A 19490-nucleotide genomic window follows, 5' to 3' on the forward strand; every position below is an offset into this window, starting at 1 on the left:
GGCATGGGAGGAGGAGACATCATGAGATGGGCGTGGTCTCAAGGAGTGGCCTTCCTGCTGCAGATACTGGGGCCATAAGCCTATATACCATACATGAATATGAGAGTCTTGGGGATGAAACCCAGCAGTTAGAACAGAAACTCGTGAATTGATTTGGTTCTTCTTTTCCAATCTGGGATGACAGCTGTAACTTGACCATCCCTTAGCCACATGGGCTGAGATTTCTTTGTAGGGGTCCTCTCCTGTCCATCCTTGATCCCAGTTCTGCTTCCCTGACAGAGCTTTTATTACTACCCCCACCCCACCCCCACATACTCTACACACCTTGAAGGGCCCTTGGCATTTGTATCACAGCTGCTACCTTTGAAGAGGTGGGAAAGAGCTAAGGTGTGTGGGCATCTGTTGTTGGAGGAACACATGGGAGTGCGATGCCAATGCGTGACTGCTATTCCTCTTTGCAGGAGTCTCTCCAACCACCTATGGAAGGTTGCCTTCTGCTAGGGACAACCCTCCCAGGGCTGAATGAAAAGTGTTTTGGCCTAGGAGTTTCCTGGGACCTGTCAAGAAAACAAAAATAATACTACGTACTAAGCTTTAGCCTATTTAATTCCAACATCCCTATTATTAGAAAATAGACTTTGAGTACTTCATCTCTCCCTAAGTCACATAGCTAACACTTCAACCCAATTCTGTCTGTCTAGCTGTGTTCAAACTTTTGTGCTATTTTCACACAGGGAAGCAAGGGGGCAAGGCTTGCTTTCCCGTTGCACCACACTCTCTTACATTCTTTGCCACCCGAAAATATATTCCACATGCTGGATCTCTGCCCCTCTTTCTTTAGAGTAAAGCCCTCTATGAACTGGCCAACGTAGTCACGTCTGCATGGCTTACGACTGATTATCTGCTGTAGAGTTTGAAAGAAATTAGAAATGAGGCCTTCCATGGACAGAATCTCTCTTCTTCTCTTGCAGCCAACAGGAAGGCCGGGTGTGCCAAGGACGATGCCATGGTTGCTGTTCCTGCCAAGGTGTCTAAGAAGAGTGAGACATTCCCCACAATCCTTGAGGAAGCCAAGGAGTTGGTTGGCCGTGCAAGCTAATGTGGGTCTTGTGACGGTGGAAACTGAGGCGGGAGCTCCTCAGCGGAGTGGCAGACTGTCCTGCCCTGCAGCATGTGCCTAAAGGCTCAAGGGGACATTCCTCTGGGGTGGCCACTCCCACCACCCTGACCCTATCTTTCTCTCTGGCCTGCTGCTCTCTCAACATCACATACAGCTTCAGCTGCCTGGAGGCCAGAAGGAAAGGGCAGTGTGGGGGAGGCCTGAGCCCAACCCAGCCAGCCCTGGCTGTTGTATTACCAAAGCAGGGTCCATGTTTGCTGCCTTAACCCTGTCTCCTCTCTGTTACTCAGAGGGCCTCATCTCAGACAAGGCCCAGCCTGCTTTTTCTCAGCCCTGACTTTCTAATGGGCTTTCCCCCCAGGTCAGTCTTGCTGGATTTGTGCTTTTCTTTTGTGGTTTCTTTGGCCCTGAGAACAGCATGGGGCTTGTAAACCTTTGGGCAGATCCCTCCTTTCATTGCTGTCGTCTCTGCTCTTCCGTCTCCTGGCTGTGGTTATTTATTATTAGTGGTGTGGCACTGGGAGCTGCTCCTAAGGAAGCTGGGAGCAAATCCCACCTTTACCCCACCTTCCTGGGAAAGGCCTCCAAAGCAAAGGATCTGGACCACTTTCCCTGTTGTGCTGTGGCCCAGGCCAGACGGAGCCTGTGGGCAGGCAGGCAGGGCACAGCAGCAGTGTGGGACCTGCCCCCAGCCTCTGCCATGCTTTATGCCCTTGCCTCTGTGGACCCTCTGCACCAACCCCAGGCTACTGAGCCACCTTCCCTCGTCATGCCTTCCCCGAGCTTTGGTGCATCTCATCTGGACTATGGGTTGTATTGTGACCATCCCAACACCTCACCCTCTGTCTACAAGGAAATGGGAGGTGGAGCCTCCTGGCTGAGAAATTGTTTTGCAAATGGATCTATTTTTGTATGAAAAAAAAATTTTTTTAAAGAAAACTCTTCCTTCCCCCTTTCCCCTCCATAATGTAAGAAGCTTTGGTGGCAGGTTCCAGAATTCCTGGGATTTCTCCTCACAGGCCCAATCCTGAATATGCCCCTGGACCTTCTGGACCCTTGAGTCCAAGGCAGATCCTCTCTCCCAGGGAATCCGACACAGGAGGAACCCCTTCTCTGGTTGAGCTGGACCCGGCCTGAGAGCGGGAGCTGTAAGACCACAGAGTTTTTTATAAATGTATAAATGTATCGAGCCAAATGTGCAGATGCTAACTGGACATTCTGGGGAACTGGGCACCAGGAGTGCCTTCATACACTGTACCCCAGCTCTCTTCTAAAAGAGAAGTGGGAGGGCACACTGAACTGTCCCCAACTACAGGAAGCTCCAATTTTCTGGCTTAGGGTGACACTTTGCCGTCCTTGTGCCCCTCTCAGCTTTTCATCCCCAGCTAGGAAGAAAGAATGGCACTCTTGGCCTTGGCCCAAAATTAGAGTTGTTAGAGCAAGAGAGAGCTTAGGAAGCATGAGGGCAACTATAGGTGAGGCCTTACTGCCAGGAGGGAGGGTTGTGGTTGCTGGCGTTGTGTGTAAAGGGGCAAGAGCTGCTCCTTTGGCCTGTTCCTGGGAGGACTCTGATGCAGGGTGTCTGTTGCTCCCCTGAGTCACCTCCTCCCTGCTCACTGACATCTGGGGCTTTGACCCTTTCTTTTTTAATCTACTTTTGCTAAGATGCATTTAATAAAAAAAAAAGAGAGAGAGAGAGAGAGAGAGGTGTGGGGGACAAAATGCAAACCTATTTCCCTTGCCTCATAGGCTTCTGGGATGTCATCACCTCCAGTTTGTTGGTTTTGTTTCCAACTGTTAATAAAGCATTGAAACAGTACTGCAGTACAGCTTCCTGTGTGAATTTCTGAGCTGTTTTCTTTTCACTGTAGTCCAGGCTCCTCTAGTCTTTCCTGCGTCAGATCCCTGGTTGACCTGACAAATCACTGTGAAAAAGCTAACAGTGCCAGACACTTTGCTTGGGCACTGGGCTAGAGATGGTTGCTTCTACTCCACCGGAGCTCACCTCAGGGCCGTTTGGCCACAGTAAAGGAGTGGGCGCCCGGTTCAGCTCCCTGACTCTTCGACATTGCTGCTACTTGGCTTGGAGCCCTTTTTTGGAACTCACTTGTAACCTTTCATGTTCCCAGATGTCACACAAGGTTTCCTGGCAGTACCTGTGTCTCTTGCTGAGGGAAGCATCTGACTCCCACTTTCCCATCCCCTCTGCTCTGTTGGTGGCCACAGACCGCATTCCAGAGTAGAGGGGCTTACCCTGGGGCAGAAACCTGAGCCTGCGCAGCAGAGGTTGGGAGCCCGAGGTCATGCTCCAGATGACTTGCCACTTGGAGCCATACTCGTCTGAGCGTGTTACGACCTGCACAAAAAAGCCAGACCAGCAATGAGCAGGCCCAGGATAGACAGGGAGGGGCCTGGAGAGGACCACAAACCCATTCAGGCAGGCTCTGAAACTGGAAATAAAAGCCTTTTAAATAGCCCTGGAGCCTGGGCAGCTGCCTCTCCAGTATGGCCTAAGGTGTGGGGATGGGCTGCCTGCCGCCTCCCTCCTGTCCCCCACCGGCCACGCGTTTCTGGCTCAGAGCTACATAGGCACACATACCAATTAGGGGACCAACCACAGCTGCTCACGCGCTCTGCCAGTCTGCTGCTGTGCCTGGAATAGAACCCAGGCGCCCGGCACCCCGCCCCTCCACAGCCTGGCTCTGAGTAACAAAACCCTGCTTCCATCTCAGCAACCTTGCACACCACCCTTTCTCCCACGCTAGAAAGTCGCTCCCAGATTCGTAAGTGGGAAGGTTTGGTTTCCATGACAACAGACTTGCGCTGCCAGAGTGGGTGACCTGGCTCTGGGAGGCTCCGCAGCGTGGAGGAAGCTGCATACCCTCGCTGTCCGGTCAGATAACCCCAGTGGCTCTGTCCGCGTTCTTGGGTCCTTCCGGGTAGTTCCCCTTATAAGTCCCCCTTCACCCCCAGCTCCGTGTTTTCTGCAGCTTCTCTGGCTGCAGCAACCTCGGAATCCCACAGTGCTTCGAGGAGGCAGGCGGAGGGGGCGGGGAGATGGGAGGGCAGGCTAGTGAGTGGAACAGCACCGAGAGGAAGGAGGGAGGGGAGCTGAGACTGCGAGGGATCTCATTTCCTGCACGCCCTTTCAGTCCCCTTGACCCCGCAAGAAAAGGATGAGCCCACCAATTTCTTACGGCGAGGGAAGGCGAATTCCAGGTGGGGAAACTGAGGCTCGAGCTGCAGACTTGGTTTTCGAAGAATCGCCTCCCGCATTCCCTTCCACTGCCGCGGCTCTCCCAAAACCCCTAGGCAGTGGGGGTGGGGGTACGGGGGCAAAGGAGAGTCTACCTTCCTCCCGCGAAGCCCTCCGGGGCGCTTCGAGTAGGTAATTTTAGTCGGGAAGGGGCGGGAACTACGGAAACGTTCTCGGTCCCTTCCCCAACGCGTTTGCCCGGCGCCAACCCGCCCCCGCCCACGCCGGGGTCTCTTCTTCTGCCTGGAGACAGCCGCAAGCGTAGACTGCACACTCAACTGCACACTGACACGCCGCACTCAGATCTCCACCCCAACAGCGGACCCGCCAGCCGATCACACAGCGGCACACGGTACACAGATCCACAAGCACACAGTCAATCGCACACTGTCTCATAGGCACAACGGCATTGCAAGCATACACAGCCATATTGCACAGTCACACACACACACGCGCGCGCGCGAGCGCAATTCGGAAACATCTAGATGCGCAAGGACACCAAGTCGCCTCCCGATTCGGTCCTTCTTCCAGCACCCACCTCAGCTCATCATTTCATGCACACATGCCAGGAGCTTCCATCGCTTATACAGAAACGTTCAGCCTTTCAGAAGAAACCTTTTTATTATTTTTTTGTCGAAGAAAAAAAGCCATATAAATATTAGAGTATAAAACTTGCGTGAGACACAGGAAGAGGGTGCGGTAGGAGCTACGTGGCTATGCGAAGAGAAGCGCTTATAGAAGGAGTCAGTACGGGGGAGGGGGTCGCCTTAGCGCGTGGACACAGCACAAAACACAACACGGGCCGCCGCGGGCAGATCAAGGACAGACGGCTGCGCGGAGCCCGCCGCCCGCTGCCCACCCGCCATCACGTAAAAGCACACCGTACTACACTACTGGCTATTCTACACCAGCCGAAAGAGGGAGGGGGCTCTACACTACTGTAAGGGCGGGTCTGGGGTTCTCTGGCAGCCCCGCTGGATGGCCGGGGACCCGGGGGCAGAAGGGGGTGGGAGAGGAAGGTCTATGCACAAGGAGGCACTGGGGAACTTTAACCAGGCTATGGCCACTAGGGGGCGCACCGAGGGCCTGGGCAGTGGCCTTCACGGAATAGAAATGGCACCTGGCAAGGTGAAGGACTGAGTCTTCAGGGGGCAGGGGCCCTGTGAAGAAGCCCCATCCTGGGCTGAGACTTTCTGTTCATTTGGTCCCTGCCCTAGCTCCTTGCCTCCCCAACCCAGGGACAAGAATGGCCTGGCTGGCCCGCCCTTCCTGCTGGGGCTCCACTGACCCTTCCACCAGTGGCACCTCTGGAGTACCCAGCACCCACAGAGGCCCCTCTGACCTCTCCAAGGGACCTGGTCCTAAACCTGCTTTGAGCTTCCTTGGACTGAAATGCCAGTTTAACCCATTGGTCCCGGTAGCTCAGCCCAAAGCTGGCTGCCTGGGCTGAGCCCTATTATGTAGTGGGAAGGGTCCAGCCTAGTTCTTGGTTTATGGCTGGAATTTGGAGGATGTTGTCAGTCCCCTGAGGACATACAGAGCCTCCTCCAAGGCCTTGATAACTTGATGTGTCAAGCTTTGTCCATGCCCCCACCATCCACATCCACACACTTCCCTTCTTTATCTTACCACCCCATACTGTCTTGGAACATGCAGTGGAGTCTCTTGTTTGAGGAGGAGGTGGGGGAAATCACAGCATGCAGTGGGAACGTGGAACAATGAAAAACAAAACAGAAGACTGGTCCCCAGGGCGTTGGGAAGAGCCTTGGTAGCAAAATGCCCTCCCTAAATCCAGCAAGCATCAGTACCATGGGGATGGTGACCATGTCCTCCAAAACTTGAGCATTGATCTCAGGCTCTGGAAGGAGGTGAAGGGGCTGGCACCAAACCATGCTTTGGGGGAAGATTGAGAATCAAAGGAGAGGCCAAGAGGTCATGATACCCTTCCAACTCTTCTGAACTAGGAGTCTTGTAGGTTACCTGGTACTTCAACACCCCAACCACCTTACTCAGGAGAGAGGAACTGTTGGAGTTGGGTGGGGAGGAGGGAGGCATGGGATGGATGGGCCTGATTGATTTGGAAGATGGAGGAGTTCAGCTATAACTAAATGGGGTGTGGCAAATGGTTCTTGGTGTCTACACTAACCCCACTACCCCCATGGGTACAGCAATTGATTGGATGGGGGTTCCCAGCAGAACTCCCTTTGCATATTCAACCCCCGGGGGGTAAGGGGGTGGGTGTTGACTGGGCACTTGTTTCTGTTTCCCAAGGGGAGCATGGCCTTGGCCCCTACCAGTATTCTGGGGGTGAGCCCTGAAACTCTGAGGCCTGGATACAGGTAAGGAGAAGCTGGGCTGGTTGGGGGGAGGCTGCCTTGTAGCTCTTGGCCTGGCCTCCATGTTACTTCTTCTCCTTCTTGCCCGACTTCTTCTTGTTGCCATTGCCACCTGCTGGGGCCTTGCCATCCCGCTTGCCAGCTGCATTGGTCAGTGTGGCATTGCTGCCTGGGATGTAGACGTTCTGGCGGTAGTCAGGCACATGCTGCAGGGTGAACTGGGGTCCGTAGCGGGCGCTCAACCCCATGGTGCCGGCACCGCCTCCCAGGGTGGAGCTCCCATCAGCGGCTTCTGCAGAGACAGAGGAAGATCAGGTGGGAGCTAAACTTAGGGTCCTCAACAGTCACTCTCGTATACCCCCAGCAGTTAATGAATGCCTACACAGCACCCTGGGCCCTGGCCGTGCCGAACACTGGGAATACAAGGTAGTCTCTCTTCACAAGAGTTGAGGGTAGAGGTTAAGAGGCTTTGGAGTGAGAAAGTCTAGGTTTGATTCCTAGCTCCTTTCCTTACTCACTGTGATCCTGGGCAAGTCTACCTAACTTCTCTATGCCACTTCAGTTTTCTCATCTGCAAAACGGGGATGATAATGGTAACCGCCTCTTGTGGTTTTAGTGAATGCTAAATAAGAAAATGTATGTAAAGTACCTAAAATAGTGCCTGGTAGATCTAAGTGCTCAAAACACATTCGCTAGTATTTCTCTCAGGGCTGTGACACAGGCTCTCAGCTCCTTGCCCTGGCCTTTCTCAAGGGAGCCTCTGACTCCCACACTAGACCATGGGCTCCTGGAGGGCAGCAGCCATGGTTCATACATGCCCCTAGCTTTTGCCAAGCAAAGCCTGGCATGGAGTAGAGATTCGGTAGTTCTGTTAGTAATTGTGTGGGGTGGGGGTGAAGAAAGCGCTCTTCCAAGCCTCCATTTCAAAACAGCATTTTTTTTTTTTTTTAGATGGAGTCCTGCTGTGTCACCCAGCCTGGAGAGCGGTGTCGGGATCTCGGCTCACTGCAACCTCCGCCTCCTGGGCTCAAGTGATTCTCCTGCCTCAGCCTCCTGAGTAGCTGGGATTACAGGTGCACGCCACTAGCCCAGCTAATTTTTGTATTTCAAAACAGCATTTGAGCACCTACTGTGTGCCAGGCACTCTGCCGGATGCTTCACATGCACAATCACTTTTAACCTCTACATAACAGCCCAGCCAGGTATGTGGTACGACCGCCATTTTACAGATGAGGGAACCAAGGCTTAGAAGGACCAAGGCCATACCAGGCAGCATTTATTAGAGGGGAATTCAGGCCCAAGTGTACCTAAGCGCATGCTGGAAGGGACAGTCAATCACCAGCACCACCAGCAGCTTGGACCTTATCCCTACTCTGAGTGAATAGGAGGCAGAGAGAAGATGGAGAAGAGCCTTGCTCTATGAAGCTGAGGAGATGATGATCTCGGGGACTAGATATCTCAGGGACACTTTACACACAGGCTCAGAGTGTCACAGCCAGGTAACATTAGAGAGCACCTCTGGCCCAATGTCCCACTGTACATAAGAAGAAACTGTGGCCCGGAGAAGTCCACATTCTGGCCCTGGCTCAGCATCACCCAGGAACTTGTTTAGAATGCAGCCTCTGGGAGTTGCCAGCTGATTTGTATGCACTGTGAAGGCTGAGAAGCACTTTACTACCTCACAGGGTTGCTGTGAGGACTAAATGAGATGGCGCTTCATCCTGTGCAATACATCATCAACAGCGTCATCATCCAGCATGCCACCACCTCTACCCTTCACCTGCCCTGACTGGGTCGGGGGTGGGAGAGGAGGAAACAGGAGTTTGACTCCTTGGGGCTGGCTGCTGAAGGCCCTGAGATCCTCTGTGGTTGGGAGACAGTTAAAACCTCAGGGATGCCCAGGCCAGCCCAGGCCCAGCTGGCAGTAGAACTTCCCTCCCAGGCTCCCTCTGCTCCCACCCTAGACCCTGGGAGCGAGTAGAGAGAGTGACTAAAGCCGGAGAGGCTGAGTAATCCTGGGACATCAACCAGAGATTGAGAAATAGAGAGACAGGAAATATTTTCAAGCCGGCATAAGAGGGGGAGGGCACACGGGAGGGGAGAGCCGGGATGCGTCTCGGTTTTCCTCTTCACGCACCAACGCTCAGGCTTCTACAGCCTCCATTTCATGTCGCAAATCCCCGGAGCTGAGAGCTTTCTGGGGGCGGGGGAGAGGGGTTGAATGGGAGGGAGCAGCTGCCCACTTCCTCCTCTCCTACCCCAGCTCGCCCCCAACCCCCAGCTCTTTCATTCCGCTGACATTTCTCTGTTTTCCCTAATTAACTCCAAAAGGGAGCCAGGTCCGCCACCGCCCCGCCCCCTCCCCTCCAGCCGTCAGCCTCTTCCAGCCTTTCCCAGCCTGGGATGGAAGGGGTAGGGGAGGGGAGCCCAGATCTGGCTTCAAAGAGCCAGGATTCCAGAGTGATTTAGGGGCTAGAGGGGAGACCTCAGAGGCGCCAGAGAAAGAGCGGGGTGGGGGGTGTGGTCTCCCTGCACACAGAAAAGAATGAGGAGGAACACAGAGAAGCAGGGAGAAGGGAGGCAGAAACAGAATGACAGGAAGGGCCTGAGTGAGTAGCTAGAAGCTCGGCCCACCCACGTCCTGCGTGCACCCAAGATCTCTGAGTAGCATCCCAGTGGGTGAAAGTGACAAAGCCATCCCCCACCCACCTCGTGGGGGGTGCCCTGAGGTTGGGCTAGACCAGGAGGGAGAGAAGATATGGAAATACAGAATGTAATAGAAAGAGAATTATCTGCTCTGCTCTGCCACTAAGGAACTGTGTGAGCTTGGTCAAGGCTCTGCATGGCTCAAGCCTGTTTCCCCATCTATAAATCTGAGGGGAAGAAGTTAGATTGCCAGCTTTGACCTTCTGTAGAGTCAGGTCTCCAGTGCCCCTCCCTCTACATCCCACTCCCCCCAAGGCCCACCAAGGAGTGGGATTTTCTCTTGGTCCACGGAGAGGCAGACTTAGGAGAGCCCCAAGAAGCTGGACATCTTCTGGCCTGGACAAGGTGGGGGTGATGCCTCCTCTCCTGTGCCAGCCTCTACTCAGGGAAACTCAGCTCCCAGCTCCCTGACCTCCCTGTGTCCTCTTAACCCACCCTATCCCAGGGCTGAGGCAGCAACTCCAGAGTAGCCCAGGGAGGCCTGATTAGCTGGAACACAGCTGGCTGAGCTGCAAACCGCAGCCTCCTTGAGAGCATCCCTTCCCCCAGATGTTTATTTTAAAAGCCTCCTCCCAAGTGTGGGTTTTTACTTTCCCTCTCACTTAACCCCCCTCAGCAGCCCCACAGGCCTGGCTGGGCTGGACTTCAGGAACCTCTCTGGTTTCAGGGCAAGGAAGCGGGTGTGAAAGTGAGAGCAGGACCTGACCCACCACCTCCGCCCCCAGGGTCTGTTCCCAGGGCGCAGGCTCAGATGAGGGTCAGGCCCTGTGTGGGCCAAAGGAGGGAGGCCTTGACAGGGGAACGAGCTGCATGACTTGCTTGGAGGGTTTGAGGCCATAAATACTGATTTCATTTCTGTTTTGAACATCTGGATTTAGGCTAAAAAGCTGCTTCCTGGCCTCACGGCGCAAGGCCACAACAGCTAAATATACCTGTTTATTTCCCTCAAGAGCCCAACTTGGCGTCTCCTCAGACCCAGCCGCCTGCCACTTTCATACTCAGTCTCTGGCATCTCTGGAATCATAGCCCCACCAGACCTGGGACAGCTCTGCCTCAGGAGGCCAGCAGTCCCTGCCACCTCTCTGTCCTTCCGTCAACCACAGGCCTGGCCGCACTTAACCTCGAAGACATCTGGGCTAGAGTTGCCAGATTTAGTAAATAAAAGCATAGGGCTCCCAGTTAAATTTGAATTTCAGGTAAACAATGAGCATTTTTTTTTAGTACATTATGTCTCATGCAACATTTGAGACTGACTTACGCTAAAATAGTACTTGCTGTTTATCTGACATTCAAATTTAACTGGCCATCCTGTATTTTATCTGGCAACCCTGATCTGGAAGAATAAAACAGAGCTTGAGGAAGAGATTAGCCTCTAGTCCTGCTCAGGTAATAGAGAAGCCGAGGCTGGATCCAAAGGCAGCCATGTTCCCTATAGTAGAAAGAGCATAAACTTGGGAGTTGAGCCAGGTTAGAACCTCAGCTTGGCAGCTCAAAACTGGGGACCCTGGGGCAAGTGCCTTCGCGGTTCTCTCATCTGTCAAATGTGAGAAATCAGACCTGCCTTGCAGAGCTACTGAGAGGATTCATTGACAGGAGGCCCCTAAAGTTTGTTTAGCGTGTGCGCAGGTGTGATGACAGTGCTTCTTGTGATTTCACCTGGTTCTCTACCCACCAGTCCTCCAGACATGCTGGAGGGCAGGGCTATCAGTTCATGATATAGGGCAATGCCTTGATCCTCTGCCAGCCTCCTTATAAGCCCAGGATTTGCTGGTCCAGAAGCTAGTCTTTATTAACAGGCATTATTCTAATTCTGCTTTCTACCCAGTAAAAATGGGTTTGGATCAGCAAAGATAATAATATATTGTGCCCTTACTCTCTGCCAATCCCGTGCTGAGGAACTTGCATGTGGCCCTGAGATTAACAATGAGATCCGTTAATACTGTGCCCATTAACAGTAAGTGAAACCGAGGGGTTTAATAACTTACCCATGGACTCATTGCTAAATGGTGGTGCCAGGATTTGAATCCAGATTGGCCTGCCTCTAAAGTCCATGCTCTTTTTTTTTTTTTTTTTTTGAGACAGCATCTCGCTCTGTTGCCCAGGCTGGAGTGCAGTGGTGCAATTTCTGCTCACCACAACCTCCGCTTCCCAGGTTCAAGTGATTCTCCTGCCTCAGCCTCCTGGGTAGCTGGGACTATAGGCGCGTACCACCATGCCTGGCTAATTTTTTGTATTTTTAATAGAGACGGGGTTTCACTATGTTGGCCAGGCCGGTCTCAAACTCCTGACCTCATGATCTGCCCACCTCAGCATCCTAAAGTGCTAGGATTACAGGCGTGAGCCACCACGCCCGGCCCAGGCCTGTACTCTTAAGGACGAATGATATTCTTCTTCCCCTGCTCTGGGCCCTAGTGACTCTTCAGGGACAACCACCATTGGCCAGATCTCTTTTACAAAGGAAGCCCTTAGTCAACCTTATGGGAAAACCAGAATCCTACTCTGGAGTTAGGGGCAGCAAAAGAAGAGCCTCGCATAAGGAGGAGGTGTTTTCTCTGCTGGGGATTTCCACACCCACTTTCACTGCTTGAGGGCTTCTAAGCACCAGGCCCAGAACTCTATGCTTTGCGGTATCATCTCATTTAATCTCTACAACAACCCTTTGGGGTCCCTGTCCCTACTTTCTAGACTGAAGAAACTGAGGTTTAGAGAGATTGAGCAAGTTGATCCAAGTCCCAAAGATAGTAGTAGTAGGTGGCAGAGCTAGGACCTGAGCTACGCTGTCCCATTCCAGAGCTAGACTTGTAACCACTATTCCCTCCATGAGTCTTTCCTTGTTCACTCTTCTCTGGGCATCCCAGGTACCCCAATCCCTCTGCTGTTCCTTAGCCACAATTCCAGGCTTTACGTTTGGAATCATGGGTCCTCTCAGACCTGCCGAAAGATCTGGAGAAACTACACAGGTTTGATATCCAGTCCGCGGGCATGGTGGCTGTGAGAAGCACCCCAGAACCCCAGGTCTCCCACCCTTCCATACGCACACTGGCACTACTCACCACTGGCGGAGGCCAAGATCATGGCTTGCAGCATCTCTGTGTCAAACTGGTTATTGGGCCAGGTGCCGGTATCATCGCCATTTTGGGAGCTGGAGAGAGAATAGGATGGTGAGCATAGACTCCCAGGCCAGCACAGCTCGTGCCCCTCCTGTCCTCTCCCTGGGCTCCCAAACCTAGTACCCTAACCCTACCCCATGCCCAAGACCTTCTTCTCTCAGCAAGGTAGGAGGCACTTCTACAGTCCTTCAGAAGCCAGAATCCCACAAGTCAGTCCCCCAAACTGGCTCTTTGCTGTCTCCAATGCTTATTTATTTATTTATTTATTTTTGAGACAGGGTCTGTCATCCAGGCTGGAGTGCAGTGGTGCGATCTTGGCTCATTGCAACCTCCGCCTCCTGGGTTCAAGCGATTCTCCTGCCTCAGTCTCCCAAGTAGCTGGGATGACAGGCACCTGCCACTGTGCCAGGCTAATTTTTGTATTTTTAGTAGAGACAGGGTTTCACCATGTTGGCCAGGCTGGTCCGATGCATTTAACATAGTGCATTCCCCCATCCACCATGACAGAGCCTGGCTTCCTGTCACAGTGAGGAAGATCAAACCCTCTCCAGAGAACTGTAAAGGTGGGAAATGGAAGAGAATGTTCCAGAGCTAGAGAAAAAGTGGGGACCTAGGAAGTACCTAGGGGGAGATGTAGGAGGCCCCAAGAGACCCTAGAGCAGGGAGAAGAAATTTCTAAAATTCAATGGCTTCCTAAGCCCTCAGAGTAAAATCCACGGCCATATAAGAACCTGCCCCTCCTATTTTATAAGAACCCCCGCCCCCCATCCCACTCTCAAACACTCTATCATCAAACTTTTCCCAAGGTGCACTTTCCTATCCCTCAAGTTCCCTCTTGCTGTGAATCCTGGGCAGATGGTGTTCCCTAGAATGCCAGTCCCCCAACACTTACCATGGTGACACGAATAAAATGTATCAGAGGGAATCCACTCAGACTGGGCAGTGCCTCCACTGTACTCCCATCCCAGCGGCTGCCCCATATGGCACTAGTCACACTGCAACTGTTGTTGTGCCTGTCTGTTCCTCCACCATGCTGACTTCTGTGAGGTGGGGACTCTGCCTGCTTCCTACCGAAGCACCTAGCACAAAACCTAGCACTTGGACCTCATTGAGACTTTTAGAAACTCCAAGTGTTGAAAAAACACGAAATGATTCATAATTTTAAAAAATAATAAACCATAAGAAGAACTCTACTTCTTAGAAGGTTCAGCTCTACTTGGATTTTTCCCATAGTGACAATTTCCATGATTTTTTTGAATATCCAAGGATGAAATTATTTCAATTTGCAGGGAAGTGTTGGCGGGAAACAACCCTGGCACACACACAGTCTGCCCTTTAGGTAACTGTTTGGCACCATCTGGCTCAGAGAAGTTTTTCAATAAATATTTGTCGCCTGAATGAATGGGAAGAAGCCAGCAGAGACAGTTAAGTGACTATAAGGTAATAAGAAGGGTTTGGCACCATGGGAAAGGCTGTAGGGTAGGCCTTGAAGGCATGAAAATGTGTGTGTGTGTGTGTATGTGTGTGTGCATATTTTGTCATGGTGGGTAAGCACAACCAAGAACTGCTTTACAATTTTTCCAAGGTCTGTCCCTGCTTTTGGTTTCGCCCAATCTGGGATTCCCCATCCCTAAGTAGATGAACTCAGCCTAAGAACAGACACAGGTTGCCGTGTGTGACCTCTGTACCATCACAACAAACATAAAGCTAGGGTTGAAGGGGAAAGCAGGAATCTCAATTCTCCTTTCCAAAAGTGGGAAGAGTTGTAATTTTGTTTCCATTGATTCAACGATTATGTCTCTTTTCTTTTCTTTTCTTTTCAACTAGAGTCTCGCTCTGTCACCCAGGCTGGAGTAAGGTGGCGCGATCTCGGCTCACTGCAATCTGTGCCTGCCAGGTTCAAAGGAGTATCCTGCCTCAGCCTCTTGAGTAGCTGGGAGTACAGGCGGATGCACACCACCATGCCCAGCGAATTTTTGTATTTTTAGTAGAGACGGGGTTTCACCATATTGGCCAGGCTGCTTTCGAACTCCTGACCTCGTGATCCACCCGCCTCCACTTCCCAAAGTGCTGGAATTACAGGTGTGAGTCACTGCACTCCTCCAACAATTATTTCTTGAGGAATTACTATGTACCAGACACAGAGCTAGGTGTTGGGGTTATGGCTGTGGATATGATAGAAATTGTCCACCTTTACGGTGCTCATGCTGGGCACGGAGAGGCTGATTTTAAATAATTACACAGTACAGTAATTGCAGTTGTGACACTTGCCATGGGCTGTGTCAGGGGCTACCAGAGGGTATGAAGAGAGGCAGGGGCGGGCAGATCACGAGGTCAGGAGATCGAGACCATCCTGGTCAACATGGTGAAACCCTGTCTCAACCAAAATACAAACCAAACAAAAAAAACTAACCGGGTGTAGTGGCACATGCCTGTAATCCGTAAGAGGCTGAGGCAGGAGAATCACTTGAACCTAGGAGGTGGAGGTTGCCACTGCACTCCAGCCTGGCGAGACTCCCTCTCCAAAACAAAAAAAAAAAAAAAAAAAAAAGAGGCAGGGTTAGGCAGCTCAGCCAGTCCAGGCTTCCCTGAGAGGAAAAGACAGTGAATTTAAATCTGAAGAAATTGTCCAGGTAATTTTCAGAATACCAGCAAATACATGTAGAAGGAATGACAGAAAATCACTGCTTTGTAATCACTGATGTAAAAACAGATACAGGCAAGGATTATCCGTGAATACTAAAGTTGCATGAAGGGATGCTGCCTATCTCAAAAAATCTCATTCACAGATTACTTATTAATCACAAATATTTTAAAATATCTTTATAAAAATATATTTTTATAATGGAGAGATTTGGGACACTTTTTACCACGCGAACAAACTCGGCATCACTGACACTGGGACAAGCCGACGGTAGATGAGTCTGTCCCAGTGTGATGCTGCGGGAAGTTTCCTACCGAGGTGTGTAACCTGAATGTAACCATCAGAGAATAGCCAGCAAATCCAGGTGAGGGGACATTTTAAAGGACAACTGGCCTGGACTCTTTAAAAATAGCCATGTCATTAAAAAAAATAAAAAGACTGGGAGCCGGATCCAGATTAAAGGAGACGAAAGACGTGACAACCAAATGCAATCTATGCTCCTTGATGAAATCCTGGATTTAAAAAAAAGAAAAAAAGGATAAAAGAACACACAGAACATTTATGAAAATCTGCTGGTGGATTCTATATTATTGTATTAATGTTAAATTCCTCAACTGAATATCTGGGGTCCTTACTTCCAGCCCAATTGAGCTCTCTGTGGGCCTGGCTGAGGGTGCAGGGTCAAGGCCAGGTGGTCTCAGCCCCAGGTGAAGGGGGTTAGTGGGAATAAAGTAGGGAGAGCAGGGAAGCAGGGAGTGGTTGCAGAGAGGAGAGCATGGGGGTTGTCAGGGAGACAACGGGACCAGATGCCAGAGGTTAGGAGGATGACCTGTCATGGGGGGCAGTGGTGTTGAGGGAATAAAGCTGAGTGGAAAAGTGGGCTTGGAACCACCAGGATGGTCAGGAGTGTAAGGAGGAGTCCTGGGAAATGGTTGAAGATTGAGGGCCGAACAGGTGGGTGGGCTGCCAACTCTGTGAAGCTGGGTAAGAGATGAGCAGAGGAAGAGAGATCTCTATTTTTTTTTTTTTTTTTGAGACGGAGTCTCACTCTGTCGCCCAGGCTGGAGTGCAGTGGCCGGATCTCAGCTCACTGCAAGCTCCGCCTCCCGGGTCCACGCCAACCTCCTGCCTCAGCCTCCCGAGTAGCTGGGACTACAGGCGCCCGCCAACACGCCCGGCTAATTTCTTTTGTATTTTAGTAGAGACGGGGTTTCACCGTGTTAGCCAGGATGGTCTCGATCTCCTGACCTTGTGATCCGCCCGTCTCGGCCTCCCAAAGTGCTGGGATTACAGGCTTGAGCCACCGCGCCCGGCCAATTCTATTTTAACCATTTACTGAGAGCTTCCTATTCTAAGCTGACTGGGTAATATGTTTGTCTTTCTTATACTCAGAACCACACTGCAGGTACGTGTTATGATTATCTATATTTTCCAGCAGATGAAAACAGGGCTCAGAGAGGTTGAGAGATTATACCAGAGTCATACAGGTGGAACTGGTAGAGTTGCAACCTGAAAGACAGCCTAATATGATTCCAGGGCCTATGATCTTATACACAACAACGTACTGGGCTTCAGCATGGAGGCCTTGGAGCCCCAGCAGCAGATATAAGGGACTCTTCCAGGATTTGGGGAATAGTGAAAAGTAAAAATGGAAGAAATGGGCTACATTTAGTCAACCATTTTCCAAGCAGTCGCCTGTGACAGGACCTAGAATTTAAGAGATGATGAATATGGTTCTTGCCCTATTGAGTGTGGGGTGTGTGTGTGTGTGTGCGTGTGTGTGTGTGTATATAAGGGAATATCCCATAGACTGGGCTATAATAAAATACTGCCTACATCATGCTCAAAAAACTGAGAAATCTAGGAAGTCACCCTGACAACAGCCTGAATTTAATTGTGTTAAAATGTAAATGAGGCTGGGCACGGTGGCTCCTGCCTGTAATCCCAACACTTTGGAAGGCTGAGGCAGGCAGATCACGAGCTCGAGATCGAGACCATCCTGGCCAACGTGGTGAAACCCTGTATCTACTAAAAATACAAAAATTAGCTGGGTGTGGTGGCTTGAGCCTGTAGTCCCAGCTACTCAGAAGGCTGAGGCATGAAAATCGCTTGAATCCGGGAGGCAGAGCTTGCAGTTAGCCCAGATGGCACCACTGCACTCCAACCTGGAGACAGAGTGAGACTCCATCTCAAAAAAAAAAAAAAAAAATTAAATGAATGTGTATGTTTTCCAATGTAGCAAAAGCCCATTAGCATTAGAAAAATAATATGTATATTCATATGAGGACTTATTCTGCAAAATAATATGTATATTCATATGAGGAGTTACTCTGCAAATGACTTGGGAAGAATTCTGAAAGACATGGGGAAATTCTCATGATACACTGCAAAGAAGAAAAAAGCTATAATTCTGACAGACAGTATGGCCTCAGTTGCTATTTTTAAAAAACTAGTAGGAAATGTACCATATGACTGGGAATAACAGTTCTTGATATGTGAATAAAGTGTCACATAAAAGTGTGACAAGTTTGTGAACAATTTATTTAGGTAAATGAGATTTTTTAAAAATGAAGCTTGTGCATGTTCTTTCATTACACAAAGAAAAGTTTAGAAAGATACATATGAAAAGGTAAGATTCAACAAATAAACTGCAAAAATGGAAGATGGAGGGGAGTCTTTTACATTAAAAGAGCTTAAGATACTTAAGAGACACTCAGTCAAATATAAAATGTGGACCTTATATAAGAATCATCTGGGTCAGGGTGGCCGGTGGGTGGGATGGAGGTGACCTTGGAGCAGCACTTGGAAGACACAATGAAGAATCCCTCCATTGTTGGAGTCCTGTACACAGATTCACAAGGACTTAATCTGGGTTGCCGTGGGACCCTTTCAGATGAGCATGCTGGAGTGATATCTGTTCTAGCCCAGCAAACAGCTAAGCTAACCTCTGACCCCACTGATATTCCTGTGGTGTGTCTAGAATCAGATAATGGGAACATTATGATCCAGAAACGTGATGGCATCACAGTGGCAGTGCACAAAATGGCCTCTTGACACCTCATATCTGTTCTTCAGCAGCCTGTCACAGGAACTCGATCCTACCTATGTTAATTACCTTATAGAACTACTAAAGTTCCAGTAGTTAGGCCATTCATTTAATGTGCATTGGACCCTTTTCTATTTATTTAAGAGTCAATTGCTTTCTAATGCTCTATGGACCGACTATCAAGATATTAGTAAGAAAGGATCATGTTTTGAAGCAGCAGGTCCAGGTCACTTTGTATATAGAATTTTGCTATATTCAATACATCTGGTTGGAGGAAAAAAAAAAAAAAGAATCATCTGGCAGGGCAAGGTGGCTCACACCTGTAATCCCAACATTTTGGGAGGCCAAGGAGGGTAGATCACTTGAGGCCAGGATTTCAAGACCAGCATGGCCAACATGGTGAAACACTGTTTCTACTGAAAATACAAAATATTAGCTGGATGTGGTGGTACACACCTGTAATCCTAGCTACTCGGGAGGCTGAAGCATGAGAATTGCTTGAACCTGGGAGGCGAAGGCTGCAGTGAGCTGAGATTGGGCCACAGCCTGGGCAAGAGAGTGAGACTCTGTCTCCAAAGAAAAAAAAAGAAAAAAAAAACAAGAAAAAATATAATCTGTTAAAGATGGTGGAGACCAAGATGAAATTACATGATGTCTGAGATTTGCTTCAAAAAAATCCAAGGAGAGGATAAGGGTAGGGATATAGGTGAAACAAGACAAGGCATTAGTTGAAGCTGGATAGTGGTATCATACAGGTTCCTGACACCATTCTTTCTACTTTTGTACATATTTGAAATGTTCCATATTAAATTGTAGTTGGTGGTGGTTCTCCCTAGATTGTAAAGTGATGGGTGGTTTTCCTTTTAATTTTTTTCTATTTTTCATGTTTCTATAACGAGCATGTACTGTTTTATAAGCAGAAAAAAATTAAGTCGCTATTTGTTGAATGACTGCCCAAACTGAGAGACAGCAGGGATACTGTCTCTCTGAGGAGGAGGGATGGTAGTGTGGAGTCATCAGAGAACAGGATGGGGACCAAATGGAGACTCTTTGTGCAGAGGCTGGGAACAGCTGCAGGGCAGGGCCTGGGTTACAGCCTAAGAAGGGGGAAATGGTTTGTTGGGCTCAGAGCTTGAGACAACAGCTATTGGGATCAGACACCCAAAGGATGACCTGAGAAGGGATAGTGGTGGGGAGGAGAAGCATGTGCCAAACAGGGACTTAAGAATGTAAGTCTTCTTCATTCTTTTCCCTTTCCCTTTTCTTTCTCTT

General features: G+C 50.2%; 2 protein-coding genes and 1 pseudogene across 18 annotated transcripts in view; 2 read left to right on the forward strand and 1 right to left on the reverse strand.

Moving 5' to 3' along the window:
- The window catches only part of DIAPH1 (diaphanous related formin 1), a 102015-nt gene extending 99072 nt beyond the window's left edge, over positions 1–2943 (forward strand). The window contains 1 exon segment of the mRNA XM_023193050.2: positions 972–2943. Within this exon segment, the coding sequence (XP_023048818.2) occupies positions 972–1099 (128 nt within the window). The 3' untranslated portion in view covers positions 1100–2943.
- A 2032-nt stretch (positions 2944–4975) lies between these two features.
- Positions 4976–19490, reverse strand: part of LOC111526968 (protocadherin gamma-C4) — a 178115-nt gene continuing 163600 nt past the window's right edge. For 15 of the 16 annotated variants that reach the window (XM_023193065.3, XM_026454457.2, XM_026454456.2 and 12 more), the window contains exons 3-4: positions 12472–12560; positions 4979–7004 (exon numbers count right to left, since the gene is read on the reverse strand). In XM_023193065.3, the coding sequence (XP_023048833.2) occupies positions 6778–7004; positions 12472–12560 (316 nt within the window). In that variant the 3' untranslated portion in view covers positions 4979–6777. Of the gene's footprint in view, positions 7005–12471; positions 12561–19490 lie in introns of all 16 variants that reach the window. The other variant, XM_023193054.3, reaches the window with a different exon arrangement.
- Positions 17948–18507, forward strand: LOC111526972 (annotated as a pseudogene). Its single transcript, XR_002726535.2, has one exon. The product of XR_002726535.2 is annotated as a ragulator complex protein LAMTOR5 pseudogene (transcript).

This window comes from Piliocolobus tephrosceles, chromosome 4, assembly GCF_002776525.5.
Source record: "Piliocolobus tephrosceles isolate RC106 chromosome 4, ASM277652v3, whole genome shotgun sequence".
Classification (NCBI taxonomy): domain Eukaryota; kingdom Metazoa; phylum Chordata; class Mammalia; order Primates; family Cercopithecidae; genus Piliocolobus; species Piliocolobus tephrosceles.